This window comes from Sminthopsis crassicaudata, chromosome 4, assembly GCF_048593235.1.
Source record: "Sminthopsis crassicaudata isolate SCR6 chromosome 4, ASM4859323v1, whole genome shotgun sequence".
Lineage (NCBI taxonomy): Eukaryota > Metazoa > Chordata > Mammalia > Dasyuromorphia > Dasyuridae > Sminthopsis > Sminthopsis crassicaudata.
Window position 1 is genome coordinate 326,195,302 of NC_133620.1, and position 19,589 is coordinate 326,214,890.

The 19,589-nt window shown below is 35.6% G+C and overlaps 2 protein-coding genes across 10 annotated transcripts in view; one reads left to right on the top strand and one right to left on the bottom strand.

The window, feature by feature from the left end:
• The window catches only part of SLC16A6 (solute carrier family 16 member 6), a 94,842-nt gene extending 89,287 nt beyond the window's left edge, over positions 1-5,555 (bottom strand). Inside the window, exon 1 of the mRNA XM_074260592.1 lies at positions 5,516-5,555. The gene's annotated coding sequence lies outside the window, so the exon portion shown is untranslated. The remainder of the gene's footprint in view (positions 1-5,515) is intronic.
• The window catches only part of ARSG (arylsulfatase G), a 203,685-nt gene that overhangs the window by 95,627 nt on the left and 88,469 nt on the right, over positions 1-19,589 (top strand). For 4 of the 9 annotated variants that reach the window (XM_074260594.1, XM_074260593.1, XM_074260597.1 and 1 more), the window contains exons 2-4: positions 874-1,735; positions 11,277-11,464; positions 13,779-13,826. In XM_074260594.1, coding sequence (XP_074116695.1) covers positions 1,518-1,735; positions 11,277-11,464; positions 13,779-13,826 — 454 coding nt within the window. In that variant the 5' untranslated portion in view covers positions 874-1,517. The remainder of the gene's footprint in view (positions 1-873; positions 1,736-11,276; positions 11,465-13,778; positions 13,827-19,589) is intronic. The other 5 variants (XM_074260599.1, XM_074260601.1, XM_074260602.1 and 2 more) reach the window with 3 other exon arrangements.

Sequence of the window (19,589 nt, forward strand, 5' to 3'; positions counted from 1 at the left end):
GTCCTTCCCTGAATGTCTGATTTTAAATTAATGTCTTTTATATTTCTCAATGCCTCTGCCCACTGATCTCCTTACTGACCTTGTGAATGAAGGATATATTGGCCTCATGCTGATTTCATTTCCCACTCTGATTTCTTAATTTTTGTTCTCAAGGAGACTAAATTATAATTAGTTAAAAAGGACCACTTTTTTTCTAGCAATTTCTATGCTTGCCTAAGCCCAGATTCATGATAATCTCGTTTTTTTTTTTTTTTTTTTATCATCTCTTTAGATACTTTCTTAAAGGAACCTTGTCAGATTTAAAAGAGACCACAATTCCTTTTTTCAAATGCTACAGTATATGTAAGGTGTATGATCCTGGATAAGTGATTTTATGTCCTATGGCCTTTTGGTTCATCTGTAAAATGAGAAGTTAAGACTAGATTGTTACCAAGGATCCTTCTAGTTCTAGGCTTATGATTCTTAAAAATGTTGTATAAATGTTAGTTGTTTATTATTATTATTATTCCATATTAATAAGAACATTTGCATGACAAATATGATAGCATCATTATTTCAAAGAATAATATCATAGTGAAATCATTTCCCTTTCTTTCTACTCCTTTCCTTCAGGACTGGCAATGTGTTTTTGAAAGATTATTGCTTTTTCCAGTCCTTATTAATCAGGTCATTTGGAATTGGTATCATTACTATTTTGGAGGCAGAGAAACTGATGTACAGGTTAAATATTTGAATAGGGAAGAAAACATCTGTTGTCATGGAAAAGTCATTCTTTCCCAACTTACTGAATAAAACACAGCTGTGCTGGCAATTTTGACTCTTACTTTTCTTCTTTAATGTGTGTGTGATGGGTGTATCTTTGTATGTTTTCAGAAAAACGTGCAAAAGAAATGAAGCCCTCTACCATCTGGAATTTGAACCTTCCCTCAATGTCCACTGCATCCACCAGAACATCCAGGTGCTCTGCAGCTGCCTGAACTTATCTCATAGGGAGCGGCACCCCAAGCAGATGTGAGACCAGCCTCGAGTTAAAATAACATGTTTGTTATTTTCATAACTGTATAGCTGAGTCATTTTCCAAGTGACCGTGATACGGAAACTTCAGAAGAATGTGGGGTTAACAACACTTGGAACTATATGCCCTGTTTAAAAAAAAAAAAAAAAAGAAGAAGAAGAAGAAAAACTGGATTCCAGATGTAAATACCCAAAGTCAATGTAATATGTGCATCCAGATGTTTGGTGAATGATAAAATTCACTGACAGGAAAAGTAAGGCCATCATCTTATGAGCTCCCAACTTTCCTAACTTCTCACCTCCCAGAATCACAATCTGTTAACTTCATTCTTGGTGTTGTCACAACCCAAAGGGAAATTGGTTTTTAGGTGCTCCTGATTTTCCCCTGCCTCCTGAGGGACTTTCTTGTAATTAAGGCAAGTAGCAGATACCTAAAGGAAAGACTTGGAATAGTACCACCTATTTTTCTGCCCCTGATTACATGAATCTAGCTTCTTAAAACTATGGAGATACTTTTCCTGAAAGTTTTGCTGCTGGGTGCAAGTTTAACAGGATTGTTTTATTGTTTTGTGGATTTTCGTTTCTATGGGTATACAGGTCTTGAGAAGCCTAGTTTTGTAATCATTTTGGCTGATGATATGGGATGGGGTGACTTGGGAGCAAACTGGGCAGAGACGAAGGACACTCCACAATTGGATAAGATGGCTTCAGAAGGGATGAGGTGAGTCTTAACAAAGATAACCATCCTTCTTTCTTGACACCTTTTCGGTTGTCTCACACCGGGTCTAGGTTTAATCAAGAATTTCTGGAGGTATAAGGATCAAGTCTATTTGTAATAATTACATGGTACCTATTCTATCATCACTGACCATCTCATATTTAATATATACCATCTCATGATGAAAATTATCTCCTCTTTAACATAAACAATTCAATAGCATACCCTCAAACACACATTTGGCCCATACGTTGTTGAGTGATTTCAATCATGTCTGAATCTTCACAATCTCATTTGGGATTTTCTTAGCAAAGACACTGGAGTGATTTGCCATTTCCTTCTCCAGCTCATTTTACAGATGAGGAAACTGAGGCAGACAGGGTTAAGTGACTTTCTCAGAGTCACAGAGTTAGGAAGTGTCTAATGTCATATGTAAATGTCTAAATGTCATAAACATTATTGGAAAGTTGCCCTGAAATGAGCCAGTCCATCCATTAAATGCTGGCTCTAAATAACTATTATCACTTTATCTTAGGAACAAATGCTGATAACCTCTATCTGAACATCAGTCACTCCTGGATTTCACTTTTATCTATGTAGCTGATAAGCTAACTAGGCCTGAGAAAGTCGGTCCATCTCTATTTCATTTTTTTTCTAATCTGCAAAAATAGGGTGGTAAAAGTTACCAGCTTACATATTATCATATAAATACTGATAAGAATACTTACAGTCATAGTTACTTGGGGCTATTCATTCTGTTCAAGTGTTTCCTTCTGAGATATTCTCAACCAAGACCAAAATGAGGCCACAGGAGGGCCCTTATGCAATACTTTTGTTGACCTCTTTATTTTTTTCTCTAACAAAATGCTCATGCCGCAGTGATCACATGATGGAATTGAGAGAGGTGGCTGACTGGTGTTAGATTATCTCAAACTGACAATTTTTGAGTTGTTTTGTTTTGTTTTTATTAAATGATTGATATCCCATCAAATTTAACAAGCATTTTTAAAAGTACCTATTATGTTGTGCTATGTTATTATGTTCCTATGCCCCAGCCACTGTGCTAAAGGAAATACTTCTTTCACGTAAGGAATTTATGTTCTAATGGGGAGATAAAATATACAAACAGATAATTAAAACCAAGTAATTTCAAGAGGTGAAAATGTTAAAAGCCCGGGGAGACTGGGTTCAGGAAAGTGCTCATTTATAAAGTGGCATCTAAATTTTACTTCTATGAGGTGTGGCAAGGAGAAGGAAGGACATAGGTTTGTTTTTTTTTTTTTTTTTTTTTAATCTTAGAAGCCATTGAATACATTTGAATAGGGAATGGTAATCTAATGTAATCTGTGTTTTTGGAACCTAATTTTGTTATCTGTATGGAGGATAGATTGGATTGGGGAGAATTTGGGAACAGATTAATTTGGTGGTGATTGCAGTAGTTTAGGATAGGAAATAAAAATCTGAACTAAGATAAACAGCTGGGAGAACAGAAAAGTCATAAAAAGTATATGAAACATACTTTTAGGACTGCTGTCATTACTTATTTTTGCTAGTCTTTCTCAATTCTCAAATATTTATAGTTTTTGGGAAATAGCAGACTTTATTCCATTTTGCTTGCTTATGAAATTCCAAAAACTGATTTGGGAGTATTTAATAATTTTCTTCCTGTCAGCAAATGCACAGAATGGCAAATACAACACCAATTGTACTACATATTCTTGCATTTTAAAAACATATTGACATTTTTGCTTAAGAAAAGATAAATACACAAGGAGAAGTCATATGTACTAGGGCAGAGGATGTTGCTTCTTCCTCTAAAGGTGACTCAGGATTTAGTGACCCTAACTGCTTCTTATCTTCTAGCACAAGGATGATTTTCTACCTCTTTCTATTCTTGTCTTCTTTAGAGATGGGGAAGGAATAAAGAAGTGGAAGCATAGAGAAACAATGACTTCCTCCTTTGAAGTGGGGGGAGAAAATTCAGGTTTCTTTTCCTACCTTAGGTTGCTCCATCTTCATATTCCATGGAGCCTTCCTGTTTCTCTGCCTTCCTGGACTCCTTTCTACATACCAAACTTTCCATCTTCACGGGTATTCTATTATGAGTAGCTCTGGCTACATCTTAGTAAGTCTTAGTAAGACATGACTTGAGGGAGGTCAGAGGCTAAAATCAGTAGTCATGGCTCACCTTTATGTTACACATTAATAAACATATTCAATGGAATGTTTAAAGAGAAAGATATGGAGTTTAGTTTTGGATATATTGATTGAATTTAAGACGTCCATTGGATGCCATTTCAAGAAGTCTGAAAAGCATTTGGAGGTGCAAGATTAGAGATCAGTTTGAGATTGAGGGCAGGATAAGTAGTCTAGAAGAAACATTAGTATAGATATGGTAATTAAGTCCGTGGAACTGATGAGATCACCTGGTGGAGGAGAAGAGAGGAGGGCCTAGGAGGGAATTCTGAGGAACACCTACAATTAGAATGGATGACCCAGGGGAAGATCTGATACTGAGAAGCAGTCTGATAATGAGGGGAGAGAGAATGGTATCTTACTGGAAAGAAGGGAATATCAAGATAATGAACTGCAAAGAGGTCTAGGAGAAAGACTATTGAGAGAAAACCCTCGGATTTGACAATTAGAGGTCCTTGGCAAATTGTGGAGAGATATGAAATGTGAAGTGTACAATGAAAAGAACATTGGATTGGCAGTCAGAAGACCTGAGTTCAAATTTCAGTTTCACTGTTTGCTCTCTATAGACCTAGAACAAGATAACTGCCTTTATGAGCCTTGGATTTATCTTCTGTTAAATGTGATAATTGGACTTGGTGATTTTAAAGGTCCGTTCTAGTCCTAATTATCATGATCTACTCTTAATTACATGTCTGATCAATCACTTGGAAGTTGAGACTAGAGCCGAGTTCCAACATCCTTTACCCTATATAATTTAACTTAGCCTCCCTGTGCATGTAGCTGGTAGTGGAGAGAACGAGAGGAGGACATTTCTATTATGTCTTGTGTCAAGGATGGTTGGGTTATCATTGGTTATATACTATAAATGCTAACTGGAAAATCTTAATTGGAAAGCATAATTTTGGACCCATTTGTGGGAAGGTTTTATTCATAGCATATTGTGTTCACTGAATCATATCAATTTTGCCTTCAGTGCTTAAAGCAATATTACTTTCTTTGGATCAAGCCATCAGGATGGCTTTTCCCCTTTACCTTTCAACAAAAACTTTTGCCTTTATCTTCAAGGATGGTCCAAAAGCATTGCTAAATGTTAAAAATAGGTTCATTTGAAATATAAAACAACCAGTATTTTACTTGGTAGGCAGTTGTTTTTTTTTTCTTTTTTTGAAGCAATCAGGGTTAAATGAGTTGCCCACAGTCATGCAGCTAGTAAGTATCTGAAGCCAGATTTAAACTCATGTTATTCTTTCTCCAGGACTGGTGCCACCTAGATGCCCTAGTAAATAGTTTTTAAGAATTATTATATCCTCAGAATTCATCATACTGTACATACAAGATGATATAATCTGAATTTTTTTTTTTTTTAGACTGTTCCTTGAATGTTGCTGGATCATACTCAAGCCTTTCCAGTGTGGAAAGTATTCTTTGTTAAAGATCATGCTCTATTGATAAGCATCTTCAAGAAACAACCCAGCCCCACCTCCATACCAGTATAAAACATTAGAGAAAAACTTTCATGGATGTTATTTAGACTTACGCTCACAAAATTAAAGTCTGTTATTTTCATATTGTTTTAGTTTATCTTACCTGCCAAGGTGTGATTTCAATTTTTAAGTTTCATGGATAGAACTGAGAATATTCATACTACACTGTGATATCATCAATTGTTGCAGAGGAAGTAGAATTCTCCATTTGGATAAGTGAAAGAAGGATAGAAATCCTATTATACCTCAAAGTTTTTGTCATTTTCTGTTCTCTTTGAGACCTTCTTTGCCTAAAGACTAAAAAAAAGTCATATCCCGTTAAATATAAACTCCTTGGGGGCAGGAACTACTTTCATTTTTATCTTTTTAGCACAGTGTCTTAAACCCTTCATAGATTTTTGTTGAATTAAAATATAAAGCATAGCATCTTCCCTTCCAAGAACTCTCATGTGTCTTAATTTCATTTATCTTTACAGTGTCAAAACTTAAAAGCGTATCCATAATGGAAAGAGCACTAAGATGTGGAATCCAAAGATCTAGAATTTGAGGGGATTATAAAGGTCATTTAGTCCAATCCATTCATTTTATGGAAGAAACTGAGATTCAGAGTTTGAACAAAATACTAAAAGTCTGTCTCCCTGTCTTACACACATGCATGCATGTGTGTGCCCCCCCCCACTCCTCCCACACACATAGAGTTACTAGTAGAGCTAATGTAGGACCTAGGTTCTCTCACTCTAGAGCCAGTATTTGCTCTTCTTTTCTGCTCTATTCCCTTGTTCAGTTGTGTCCAAGTTTTTGTGACCCCATTTGGGATTTTTTTGGCAAAGATATTAAAGATGTTTGCCATTTCTTTTATCACTCATTTTACAGATGAGGAAATTGAGGCAAACAGAATTGGGTGACTTTCTCAGAATCACACAGCCAATAAGTGTCTAAAGCTAGATTCGAACTTAGGAAGATGAGACTCCAGGTCTGCACTCTATCCACTGTGCAACCTACTTACCCTTTCATCTTAGAACTGTTGGAAGATCTCACTAAGGCCATCTTAAAAAAAAAAAAAAGACCTCGTAATTGTAATATGAGCTGCTATTTTAACTATTTTGTAGAGAGAAAAACAGGCTGAGAGAGAGACATTGTCTTTCATTCTTTGTTATATGCAGATGTAGACTAAGGACTAGAATTTAACTGGTCATGAATGTATGGGAGAAGTACTATTTGAGATTGGGTCTATGGACATGATTCTACTGGATAATATTAATAACTGATATTTAAATTCTGGAAATATACAAACCTTTTCTTACTCTAATTACCTCTTTTAGAAATATTTTTAAATTATATTTTAAAAAATAGTTTTGTCTCGTCTTTCATCTCACCTAAATAGAGAATCTTGTTGGTACTTGATCATTGGCCTAGCCTGAAATCTTTTTAGCATCTGTTTCAAAGACCTAACCGATTTTAAAAAAGAAACAAAATCAGAATTCAAGGAAGAATCCTGTTCTCTTTAAAAATTAAAAAATATAGGGAGATATGAGAGCAACATTCTGTTTCCCCAGAGGATCTCCTCTTTTAGGGTCCCCTGACAGTAAAGTGACTATTATTTTGTTTATTAAATCAAAATTATTGCCTAGTCTTCATCCTCCTATTAAATCTTGATTATAAAATATTGATTTTATTCACAAATTGTATGTGGAAAAGGGATAGAGAGATTTTTAAAGAGAGGATAAATTTGCATCCTTTTAAATATTTTTTTCCTAAATGCTAATTTTTCCTAAAAATTTAATTAATTTGTCCTGGTAGATTTGTGTCCAAAATGCAGAGCATGGAATATTTCTTCCATAATATAATATTTTAAAATTTGCAGATAGCTTAATATGAAGCATCTCACTTCATATTTGTGAATTTTATGAAAATTTGTAAGTGGCTTTTTACAAAACATCTCACATCAAGCTTGTGAGGTAGGTATTGAAAGTTTTATCATGGCTATATTTACAAATGGAGAAATCAAGGTTCAGAAAGTTAAGTGACTTGCAAAATTATAATTTGTAAGTGTCAGAACATTTCATCATGACTATAAGTCTAGTTCTCCATTGCCTATGCTCTGTAGCCTCTCAGATTATTTTCTGAATTGAAAATATCAACCCATTCTAAGCATTACTTTTTGCTTTTTCTTTATTGACAGGGATTTTGTCTGAAACAAACCATTAGTTGTAGAAATCACCCAAGTTAGACTTATCACTTTCAAAGGCATTTGTTGGTTTGCACCAGTATATTCTCAAAGTGAGAAAATTTAATACTTGATGAAGGAATCTCCATTTGACAAGAATAATTGGCAATACTAGGAAGCAGTCTAATATGAATAAGTTTAGGCCAATGCCCATAAATCATACTGCAAAATTAATTTTAAAATATTATGTATTTATGGTTTCACCATAAAGAATGAGAAGACAATTAAATCAGGTACATTTTATAGAAATGGATGAGGGAGAGCTGTTATTCAATCAAGGAATGGAGGTGATCACTCAACATAAAACAGATAATCTTTACATCCTTAACCTTCTTTAATGAAATCCCCACTCCCTTATATTCCTGTAAGATTTATTAAAAGATGTGACTCATTAATTAAGAGATTAATTCCTATTAGGGAGCTTGGAGGCCAAATACCACTCTTAATCAAAATGGGTACTTCCAGAAGAAGAAAATCCTTTGGGCCTGTAAAGTTTCTTTTGGCCCTACACTTGCCTTTTCCACACTAATATAAGTAGAAATGTAAGTATTCGTTTGAGGACTGCAGGATTTCTTTGACTGCAATTTGATATTCTATAACATGCATATGCATATACATATATGAAATATACATATACATTCTTATATAAATTGAAAATGCCCCATTTCTAAATCAGTTTCTATCAATGAGCCTCTGTGTTCTTCAAACACTCTTATAGATTTGTAAGTACAAGTTGGCCAGGTGATACATGCCTGAGCTTATGAACAATCTTTTTTGAATGTTAATTGTCTAAAGACAGGAACTTAACCCATGGACAATTTTTATCTTCCCCATATTGATCTCTGATCCACCACAGTTTCAGATATAGTTGCCTGTTGTTTGGAGGAAAACCTATGATTTCCACAATGAACCTAAGAATGATATTGTCAGTGACTTTGGGAAGTGGTGGTTCTCTCAGGATGGACTGTCTGCTCAAGCTGGATACTAATAAATATTGATTGACTTCATCAAAGACTTTAATTATTCAAGTTAGTTGGGGTAAAGCAAAATATTTACAAAAGTTACAATGAAAAAAAAATCTTGTGGCATTTTTGTTAAGTACATTTGCAAGACTACAGTACTTCAGAGAAAACTGCTAATAATAAGAAAAAGATAGGGGCAGGTAGGTGGCGCAGTGGATAGAGCACCAGCCTTGAATTCAGGAGGACTCGAGTTCAAATTTGGTCTCAGACACTTAATACTTCCTAGCTGTGTGACCCTGGGCAAGTCACTTAACCCCAGCCTCAGGAAAAGAAAAAATAAGAAAAAGGTATTATAGTAAGTTGTACTTAGTATAAAAGTTTACTCTATTCAAAATGGGGTTTTACTTCTAGCTAAAATACAGAAGAAGTAAGAGTACAATAATAGTACAGACTTTTTGTATCACTTAGCTTCTATAGCTCCTTAAACCATGAGATAAATGATGGTAGTCAAAATAAGGCAACTCTGAGATACCACTACACACCTGTTAGATTAGCTGAGATGACAGGAACAAATAATGATGAATGTTGGAGGGGATGTGGGAAAACTGGGACACTAATACATTGTTGGTGGAGTTGTGAAAGAATCCAGCCATTCTGGAGAGTAATTTGGAACTATGCCCAAAAAGTTGTCAAACTGTGCATACCCTTTGATCCAGCAGTGCTACTACTGGGCTTATATCCCAAAGAAATACTAAAGTGGGGAAAGGGACCCACATGTGCCAAAATGTTTGTGGCAGCTCTTTTTGTAGTGGCTAGAAACTGGAAAATTTATGGATGTCCATCAATTGGAGAATGGTTGGGTAAATTGTGGTATATGAATGTTATGGAATATTATTGCTCTGTAAGAAATGACCAACAGGAGAAATACAGAGAGGCTTGGAGAGAATTACATCAACTGATGCTGAGTGAAATGAGCAGAACTAGGAGATCACTATACACTTCAACAACGATACTGTATGAGGTTGTATTCTGATGGAAGTGGATATCTTGGACAAAGAGAAGATCTAATTCAGTTCTAATTGATCAATGATGATCAGAATGAGCTACACCCAGAGAAGGAACACGGGGAAATGAATGTGGATTACTTGCATTTTTGTTTTTCTTCCCAGGTTATTTTTACCTTCTGAATCCAATTCTTCTTGTGCAACAAGAGAACTGTACAGTTCTGCACACATATATATAGGATATACCATAACATATTTAACATGTATAAGACTTCCTGACATCTAGGGGAGGGAAGGGAAAAGTCAGAACAGAAGTGTGTGCAAGGATAATGTTGTAAAAAATTACCCGTGCATATGTTCTGTCAATAAAAAGTTATAATAATAAAAACAAACTACATTTAAAAAAAGAAAAAAAATTTAAAAGAGAACTTGAAAATTCTCTTCTTTTTAAAAATCTTTTGTAAACAGACAGGGTCTATTTAACTGAGCAATGCATTGGATGGACCTCACTTACCTTGTTGATCCCAACACTTCCAACACTAAACTGCTATAAATTTAATATGTTTAATTTATTTGATCTCAGATTACTTTGGTTGGTGTCTGTGTTTTAAAGTGCATTGGTTTTTCTATTAGCTGTTCCACTGTAATAATTGGCTTCATATATTTGTCTTGTTTTACATTCTATTTCTAGCCTTTAATTAAAAGCCTTTGTTCGTTCTTTCAGTTGGTCACAGCCTGCCCATGTTGACTTGGAAAAGAACATTTTCCAAATAATAAAGCCTCTTTGTTGCTTTATTACTTACCTCCCCCATCTACTGTGGGATGGTAAGAAGAGGTGAAATGAGATTGGTTCATTTAGCAATTTAACCACAGCTTCTGAAAGGGAAGGATATAAAACTGATTGATTAAAAGTTTTCTGTCTTATAAAATGTCAAAACTGGAAGGGATGATAAAAAGCATATAGGAAAACAGCTTTATTTTTTTCACATGAAGAAATTAGATCTAGACAAGTTAAGTGATTTATCCAAGGTCATTTGGAGAGTCCAGCCATATTGGTACTGAACTCTTCCAACTCCAATTCCGGTATTCTTTCCACTACATCATATCCTTATTTACAAGCTTAATTGAGGACTGTTTGTAGATCAGTTATTCCATTCAACACATATCTATTAAGCATTATGCACAAAGTATTGTGTATTGGGTATGGGGAACTCCAAGATGTGACACAGTCCCTGCCCTCAGAAGCTTCAGTTCAATTGCAGGATGGAGGAGAGAAGACAGCATGGGATGCAAGGAGCTAAGACCCCAGAATGTTGCCGATAAGAAGGGAAATAAAAATCTGTGGACACCTTAAGATCTATTTATAGGAATACTACTGTTGGGGAGAAGAGTGGCTTTCTATTTTTACAAATTGTTATTGTTAACCAGGTGCTGAGCCCAGTTGCTTGTACTTCTGTTAAAATGTAGGAGCTATCAGTACCTTCTAAATTTCACTGGAGCCATGACCCAAGGGCCCTGACCTTTGCCTCTGGGTTCTTGTTAAGTGAGGCAGTTGGACTAAATGATTTGTAAGGTTCTTTCCAGACCTATAATTCTTTGAAATGAATTTCCTTTTTTTGGGCATTAATTCCATGTTTTTTAGTTTTCTCCCACGGTTTCTTTCCTTCTTAGGTTTGTGGATTTTCATGCACCGGCCTCTACCTGCTCCCCATCCAGGGCCAGCCTGCTTACTGGAAGGCTTGGGGTCCGAAATGGAGTTACACACAACTTTGCCATCAGCTCAGTAGGAGGCCTTCCACTCAATGAGACCACCTTAGCCCAGGTGCTCCAAGAAGCTGGTTACATCACAGGAATGATAGGTAATACTACAAATTTCACTTATAGAATGAACTTTTTCTGTCCTTAACTCTCCCTCATAGAATCCCTACTGGGGAATCCATAGAATCTCTCACACTGGGTAACTCAACTACCATCTCCTAAACAAATCCTTTCCTGATTCTGAGTTCTTAAAATTAGGCTGCACTTGTTGTTCAGTTGTATCCAACTCCTCCTGACCCCATTGGGGTTTTCTTGGCAAAGACACTAAAGCTGTTTGCCATTTCTTCTCCAGCTCATTTAAATTAAATATATTAGGCTTACAACACTTTAGTGCTGGAAGTGAACAGATCAAGGTAAGCAAGGCTCTTCCAGTGCAGATCATTGCTAAGTTAAACAGGTCCAGTCTCTGCTTCCAAGATATTTAAAACAGAAGGGGGGAATTTTAAAGTTGTCTTCTAAATTATTAAAGGTCACTGGAATGAAAACCTTTTTTGTGCTATCACATACTTTGAGTCCTCAAAGGGAAGATTTAAAAGAAAATTGTTTCCTTTCCCCATCTACTTTGTTATTAGGCAGTTCTACTAGTATATTTCAAAGGGATGAGAACTAAGGCAAATAGAATGAAATGACTTGCCCAGGATTACACAATTACCTGAAGCTGGATTTCAACTCAGGAATTTTATGAGTCGTCCAAATTCCAGGTCAAGAACTCTGTCCACTGTGACATTAGGTGCTCTGAGCTGTGTTACTTTTCATATATTTTGTATTTTCCCAAGAGACTCTTGAGGGCCAGGACTGTTTGGTTTTCTCCTTTGTATTTCTAGTGCTCACTTAATAAATGCCTGTTGAATTGAATTGAATTAAAGCTGGCATGCTAACATCCCTCTGCATTTTCCATATGAGGTTACTCCTTGTCATCTTGGCAGCTAGGTAGGATAGCAGGTAGAGCACCAGATTTAGAGTCAGGAAAACTTGAGTTTAAAATAACAGCCCAGACACTTCCTGGCTTTGTGGTCCTAGTCAAGTCACTTAATCTCTGACTGCCTCAGTTTCCTCCACTGTAAATTGGTGATAATAATAGCATCACTTCACAAAGTTATTGTGAGGATCAAATGAGATAATGTCTTAAAGAGTTTAACACAGCATTTAGCACATAGTAGTTGTGAAATGAATGCTTGTTCCCTTCCTCCCTTCCTGTCTCTTCACCTAGCTCAAGCCAGTTTTATTTTGCCTTTTACTTGTATAAGTAAAATGGATTTAATGGGGCTTTGAGTCTAATAAATTTTTTCCTTTCTTTCCTTTTTCATCTTCTTAAAATATGAAAATCTCCACAGCATCATCAGGGTGTTAGTGCTGCTAGGGAAACTGTTGTTTTCAATTTCAGAGAGCCAGATCCAGTGGGTTTCCTGCTATTCCCCCTAAACAGACTTCATGGGTAGAGAGATTATGCCAACAAAACCAAATGCTTTGAGTCTTCATGCTGGGTGTGCTATTTGCTATCTTAAGTTTCTTCTGGTAAACTAGAGATCTGTTTTGATTAGAAAAGGAGCAGAATGCACTACTCAAAATAACCCTACCTACCTTCAATAAAAAAATCCTTCCAGTTTACCATGAAATGATTTTAAGGGAAATCAAGTTGAAGTGTACTATTTATTTCATTGTGTCAGACAAGAAAAATCCTTCTACTTTAGTGCCCCTCCAGGGCCTGGTCTGCCCCCACCTTCATGTTCTGGATTTCTGTGTAGTCCTTGAGAATTCCAAACCACTTTGCAGTATGGGAATATAGCAGGTGTGAAGGAAATAAAATACCTTTGTGGATTTTTTCTTTTGCTCTCTCTTTTCCTTCTCATTTTAGCCATATTTAATGTGTGGCAAAAGGGGAGGTTCATGAGGCAGGCAGGAATGCAGGTGTCCTTGATAACAAAGTGTGTGGGAATATATTCCTTCTTCAATAATTCATATAAATTTAGTTTTATAAAGAAGATGGACTGGGGATAGGGAGGAAGAAGGAATAGACAACTTGTTCCTCTGTCCCTCTCAATCCTCTCTAAAGGGAGGGCAGAGGCAGCCTTTTCAGTCCCCTGAATTCTTTAGATTTCCCAGTAGCTGACCTTCCTTTCTCCATTCTCTTTCCTGTTTGTTTGTTTAGTTGTGCCGTTTGTTCTTGTTTCCCAGTGATACTGGCTTATGTTTATTAGAGGGAAGGACTTGCTTAGCACAGCTCCTTTTAGTACCTTTTGGTTCCCCTTTTTAAAATAAAAAGTTAATGAAGGACAGTGTGTTTTCTCAGCTTTCCAAAAGAAGTGAGATTGTGAACAGGAAATCATGCTGATCACCTTTCTTGTTTTCCAACAGGCAAATGGCATCTCGGTCACCACGGCCCCTACCAACCCAATTTCCGTGGTAAGGATTCTTGGAAGGGGGTAGGGAGGGCATTTATTATTTGAAGGGGGTGAAAAACCTTTATGAACATGAGATACAATGTCCTTTCAAATTACTTTCCTGCTTTCCATTAGAGCATTCACTGGTTTTTGTTTTTTTCTTTCCCAGAGTTAATCTCACAGTTCATTAATAGCCTCATTTCACTCTATAGGAGCCCTTCTACTGCTATACAGCTTCAGGTCACTCTCACTTAGCCTTTATTCTCAAATAACAACTTCTTTTATCTCTCTTATGTCCTCATGACTTTTCTGTTATGAATATTAGAATAGTGGTTATTGCCCTCCCATAGTTCTAACTCTGGGTGAGTAAAGAATCATAGATTTTAGAATTGGTAATATTAGAAATGTAGTTCAATTCTTTTTATTTCATAGCTATTTTGTTGAACATTTTCAAGACAACTAAATAAAATTTACTATCTAGTGTTATTTTAAGTTTCTTGCAGGTATTCTTTGATCTCTTTCTCTCCAGTGATTATATCATTTGGCCTCATAGCACAATGAATAGAATGTTGGATTTGGTCACTTGTTCAAATTCTGCCTCTCAGAATGACTTAGCCTATAGTAAGTCAAATCTCTCTGAGGCTTCATTTCTTTGTTTGTAAAATGGAGTTAATATTTCCTCTAGTACACACCTCATCGGGTTATTATGAGTATAATAAAATGGTATTTCAGTACATTTGCTAAGAAAACTCTAAAGGGAATCATGAAGAGTTGGACATCACTAAAAATGATTAAATAAAACCTACCTCATAGAGTTGTTGTGATAATTCAAATAAGATGATGTAAATACAGTGCTTTGCAAGCCTTAGAGTATACATAAATATTAACTACTATGATTGACTCCTCAGAATCCCTTTTTACCATATTGAAAGTTTTCATTAGAAATCACTAGTATCATAGAATTGAGTCTAGAATTTGGAAGAGATCTTGTAAATTATCTAATTTAATACTATTTTATTTTATTTTTGTAAATAATAGCTTTTTATCTTCAAAATATATGCAAAGATAGTTTTTAACATTCACCCTTGAAAAACTTCATATTTCAGTTTTTCTCCCTTCTTTTCATCTCCTTCCCTAGATAGCAAGTCATATGTTAAACATGTACAATTCTCCTATACAAATTTCCACAATTATCATGCTGCCCAGGAAAAATCAGATCAAAAGGGGGAAAAAAAGGAGAAGAAAAACAAAAAAATAAGCAAACAACAACAAAAAAAGGTGAAAATACTATGTCATGATCCACATTCAGTCCCCATAGTTCTCTCTTTGGATGCAGATGGTTCTCTCCATCACAAGTCTATTGGGATTGGCCTAAATCAATTCACTGTTGAAAAGAGTCACATCTATCAGAATTGATCTCAATACTATTTTATAATGTAAGAGGGGATAAAGATTGGATCTCCCACATCCCATCTAATTCAGCCATATCAGTCAGAGAATTTAATCATATATAAGGATGTGTTGCTTTATAAGTAGGTGTTAATACCTTATTAAACTTTTTCTTTCTTTTTTTTTCCCATTTTATTTATTTATTTATTTATTTATTTATTTATTTATTTATTTATTTATTCGTTCATTTATTCATTTTTCCAAATTATCCCCTCCCTCCCTTCACTCCCTCCCCCCCCCCCCATGGCAGGTAATCCCATACATTTTACATGTGTTACAATATAACCTAGATACAATATATGTGTGTAAATACCATTTTCTTGTTGCACAATAAGTATTAGCTTCCGAAGGTATAAGTAACCTGGGTAGATAGACAATAGTGCTAACAATTTACATTCGCTTCCCAGTGTTCCTTCTCTGGGTATAGTTATTTCTGTCTTCTTTCTTTTTTTTTAATGAACAGTGATTTGATTTTTAAATTTTTTAAAATAGTATTTTATTTTTTCAAATACATATGAAGTTAATTTTCAACACTCACCTTTTCAAACCTTGTATTCAATTTTTTTCTCCTCTCCCCTAGACAGCAAGCAATCCTATATAAGTTAAACTTGTGCGATTCTTCTAAACATATTTCCACATTTGTCATGCTGAGCAAGAAAAATCAGATCAAAAGGGGGAAAGAAAGAAAAAAACAAGCAAACAAATAACACTTGTTCTCTGAGTCAGAAGGAAACAAATAATCATTGGCCATCTTCCTTCCCTCTCCACCTCCCCAGTGACCCTTAGAAAATACAATCCAATGGTTTTGAGTCATTTGAAGAGAACCCGCAGTTATAAGGGAACACAGCTCTTCATCTCTTGGAAGAGAAGGAAAGCTCTTTCCACCTACACCAATCACCCATGGTGGCTAGCAATGTAGTTACTTAATCAGAAAAAGACACTGTATCTAGCAAGCAGTTTGAGAGAATCCAGGCAAAAGGCAGCACTTACTTCCCAGTCTCCACACACACACACACACATACACTCTCTCTCTCTCTCTCTCTCTCTCTCTCTCTCTCTCTCTCTCTCTCTCTCTCTCTCTCTCTCTCTCTCTCTCTCTCTCTCTCTCTCTCTCTCTCTCTCTCTCTCTCTCTCTCTCTCTCTCTCTCTCTCTCTCTCTCTCTCTCTCTCTCTCTCTCTCTCTCTCTCTCTCTCTCTCTCTCTCTCTCCCCAGATAGAACCAAATTAAAAAAAGATAACTATTTAAGATCAGGAACATCTTCGAGGAGTGACCCCTGGTAGCAGAGAACAAAGTAGGATTTGGAATTTAGAGAGCCAGCTCAGGACATTGAAAGTTCCACTATACAGAAGGTTGCACAAGGAAAGAAAGGACTTTGAGATCCAGCAATAAATAGTACTAGAGGAGTGAGTGTTTTCCCCAGCTATATACCTTACTGTTCTCATACTCTTAAGTTTTTGGCTACTCTTTCCACAAATGCTACATGTGTTTGTAACAAGGTCACCCCAAGTATATAGCAGGGATGTTTAATTTTCTACTGTTCTTCCTATGCCATATTAGTAAATTCCTTTGTTTTGAGCTAATTGTGCTTATTGCCTTCCTGTAAGGGAAAGTTCACAAGTGAGTGTGGTAGTCATGACCTAGTTTTAGAGATAGATACTGACAGGTTCTATAACCTGAGATAGCATCTGCCCTCTAAGAACGCCACCTGCAAGTGTGAGAGTATGAGTTAGAGGGAATACTGAAACAGTATTACAATAACAAATGTTTAGTTGAATTGAGAAAACTGAGGCTGAGGGAACTGGTAATAGAGTTAGAACTAGACTGTAAGTTTCCTAATTAAAGTTCAATGTTCTTTCTACATGGCTTTTAAAAAATATTATTTTTCCCCAATTATATTTAAAAGCAATTTTTAACATTCATTTAAAAAAATTTTTGAATTCCAAAATTCTCCCCCTTCCTTCTCCTCCCCCTCCCCAAGCAATTTGATATATTATTTATGTGCAATCATGTAAAACATTTCCATATTAGTTATGTTGGGAAAGAAGAAACAGACCAAAAAAGAAAAACAAATCAATACACAGATAGTATGTTTAGATCAGCAGTTTGACTCCATTAGTTCTTTCTTGGAATGTGTATAATGTTTTCCATCATGAGTCCTTTGGAATTGTCTTGGATCAATAAATTCATACCCAACGTTATTCATTCAAAAACTATTTTTTTTACTCTCTAAGTTAATCTACTTATTCAGCACCATACCAATTGAAGTACCAAGAAATTCTTTTACAGAGCTAGAAAAAATAATAACAAAGTTCATCTGGAAGACAAAAGGTTAAGAATTTCAAGGGAATTAATGAAAACAATGCAAATGAAGGTGACCTAGCTGTACCAGACCTAAAACTATATTATAAAGCAGTGGTCATCAAAACCATTTGGTATTGGCTAAGAACTAGAGTAGTCAATCAGTGGAATAAGTTAGATTCACAAGATACAATAGTTAATGATTATAGTTATGTAGTGTTTGATAAAACCAAAGACTCTAGCTTCTGGGATAAGAACTCATTATTTGACAAAAATTGTCGGGAAAATTGGAAAATAGTATGGCAGAAACTAGGTATTGACTCATACCTAACACCTTAGATCAAGGTAAGGTCAAAATCGGCTCTTGATTTAGACATAAAGAGTGATATTATAAGCAAATTAGAAGTTGTGAAGTGATCCAGTCATTCTAGAGAACAATTGGAACTATGCCCAAAGGGCTATCAAAATGTGCATACCTTTGATCCAACAGTCTCACTATTGGGCTTGTATCCCAAAGAGATCATAAAAAAAGGGGAAAGGACCCACAAGTACAAAAATGTTTGTAACAGCTCTTTTTGTCATGGCAAGAAATTGGAAACTGAGTGGATTCCACCCATCAGTTGGAGAATGGCTGAATAAGTTATAGTATATGAATGTTATGGAATATTATTGTTCTGAAGAAATGATCAGGAGGATGATTTCAGATGGTATAATCTTATTGTAGCTATGTACAATGTTCTCCTGGTTCTATTCATTTCAGTTAGCATCAGTTCATATAAGTCTCTCCAGACCTCTCTGAAATCATCCTCTTGATCATTCTTAAAGAACAATAATTGTCATCGTACATCAATGATTTTCATATCAACTGTGATGGATTTGACTTTTTTCAATAATGAGGTGAGTTTGGCCAGTTCCAATGGTCTTGTGATGGAGAGAGCCATATGCACTCAGAGAAAGGACTGTGGGGACTGAGTATGGATCACAACATAGTATTTTCACTTTTGTTGTTGTTTGCTTTCATTTTGTTTTCTTTCTCATTTTTCTCTCTTTTTAATCTGATTTTCCTTGCACAGAATGATAATTATAGAAGAATATATAGAAGAATTGTCCTTATTTAAATATATTGGATTACTTGCCATCTAGGAGAGGGTGTGGGGGGAAGAGAAGGAAAAAAAATTGGAATATGAGGTTTTGCAAAGATGAATGTTGAAAATTAGCTATGTATATATTTTGAAAATAAAAGCTTTAATTTAAAAATTAAAAAAAATCAAAAGAACCTCAAACTATGTTCTTTAAGAGTTTTTAATACCATGTGAAGAGCTCTGTTCTAGAGGAAATACAAAATTTAAAGAAGAAATAGTCCTGCGAAACTTAATGTCCAATAAAGGAACAGTATAGACAAGTATAATATATGATACTCCATGCTAAATCTGTTAAAGAAGTGCAATGTATTGTTATGGGATGTCTTTGGGAGAAGATCATTATCAAAAATTAGGCATTAGGGAGATGTTCATGAAGACGGTAATACTCAAAAGATGGGTAGGAATTCAACAAACAAAAAGGAGGAGGGAGATGTTCTAGGTTTAGAGAACATTATGCTTAGAGTTATAAAGGAAGCTCATAGCATGTTTAGGAACAAAGAAAACCAGTTTGACTAGAGTATAATATGCATGCAAGAGAGTAATATGATAAGATTGGAAAGGAGGATGATTAGTACTAGAAGTGGTGCTAAAGTAGAAAGAGCACAGGATGATCTGAGTTCACACCTGTGATCTAAATCTATGATCCTATCATCTTGGATCTATTCTTTACTAGTTGAGTAAGTTATTTCTACCCCATCATCCCCATCCCCACTTTCCCTATATGCAAGTGAATTGGAGTGTTGAGTTGTTGAGCTACTTCCATGATCGAATCCTATGAGTTTTTACAGATCCTTGAATATAGGTCAAATGTAGTGGGGTCAGGGCTGACCACGTCTGTCTAATTTCTTCAGTTCAAGACTAGAATAAGATTATATATTCAGAGTCCATCTAAAAA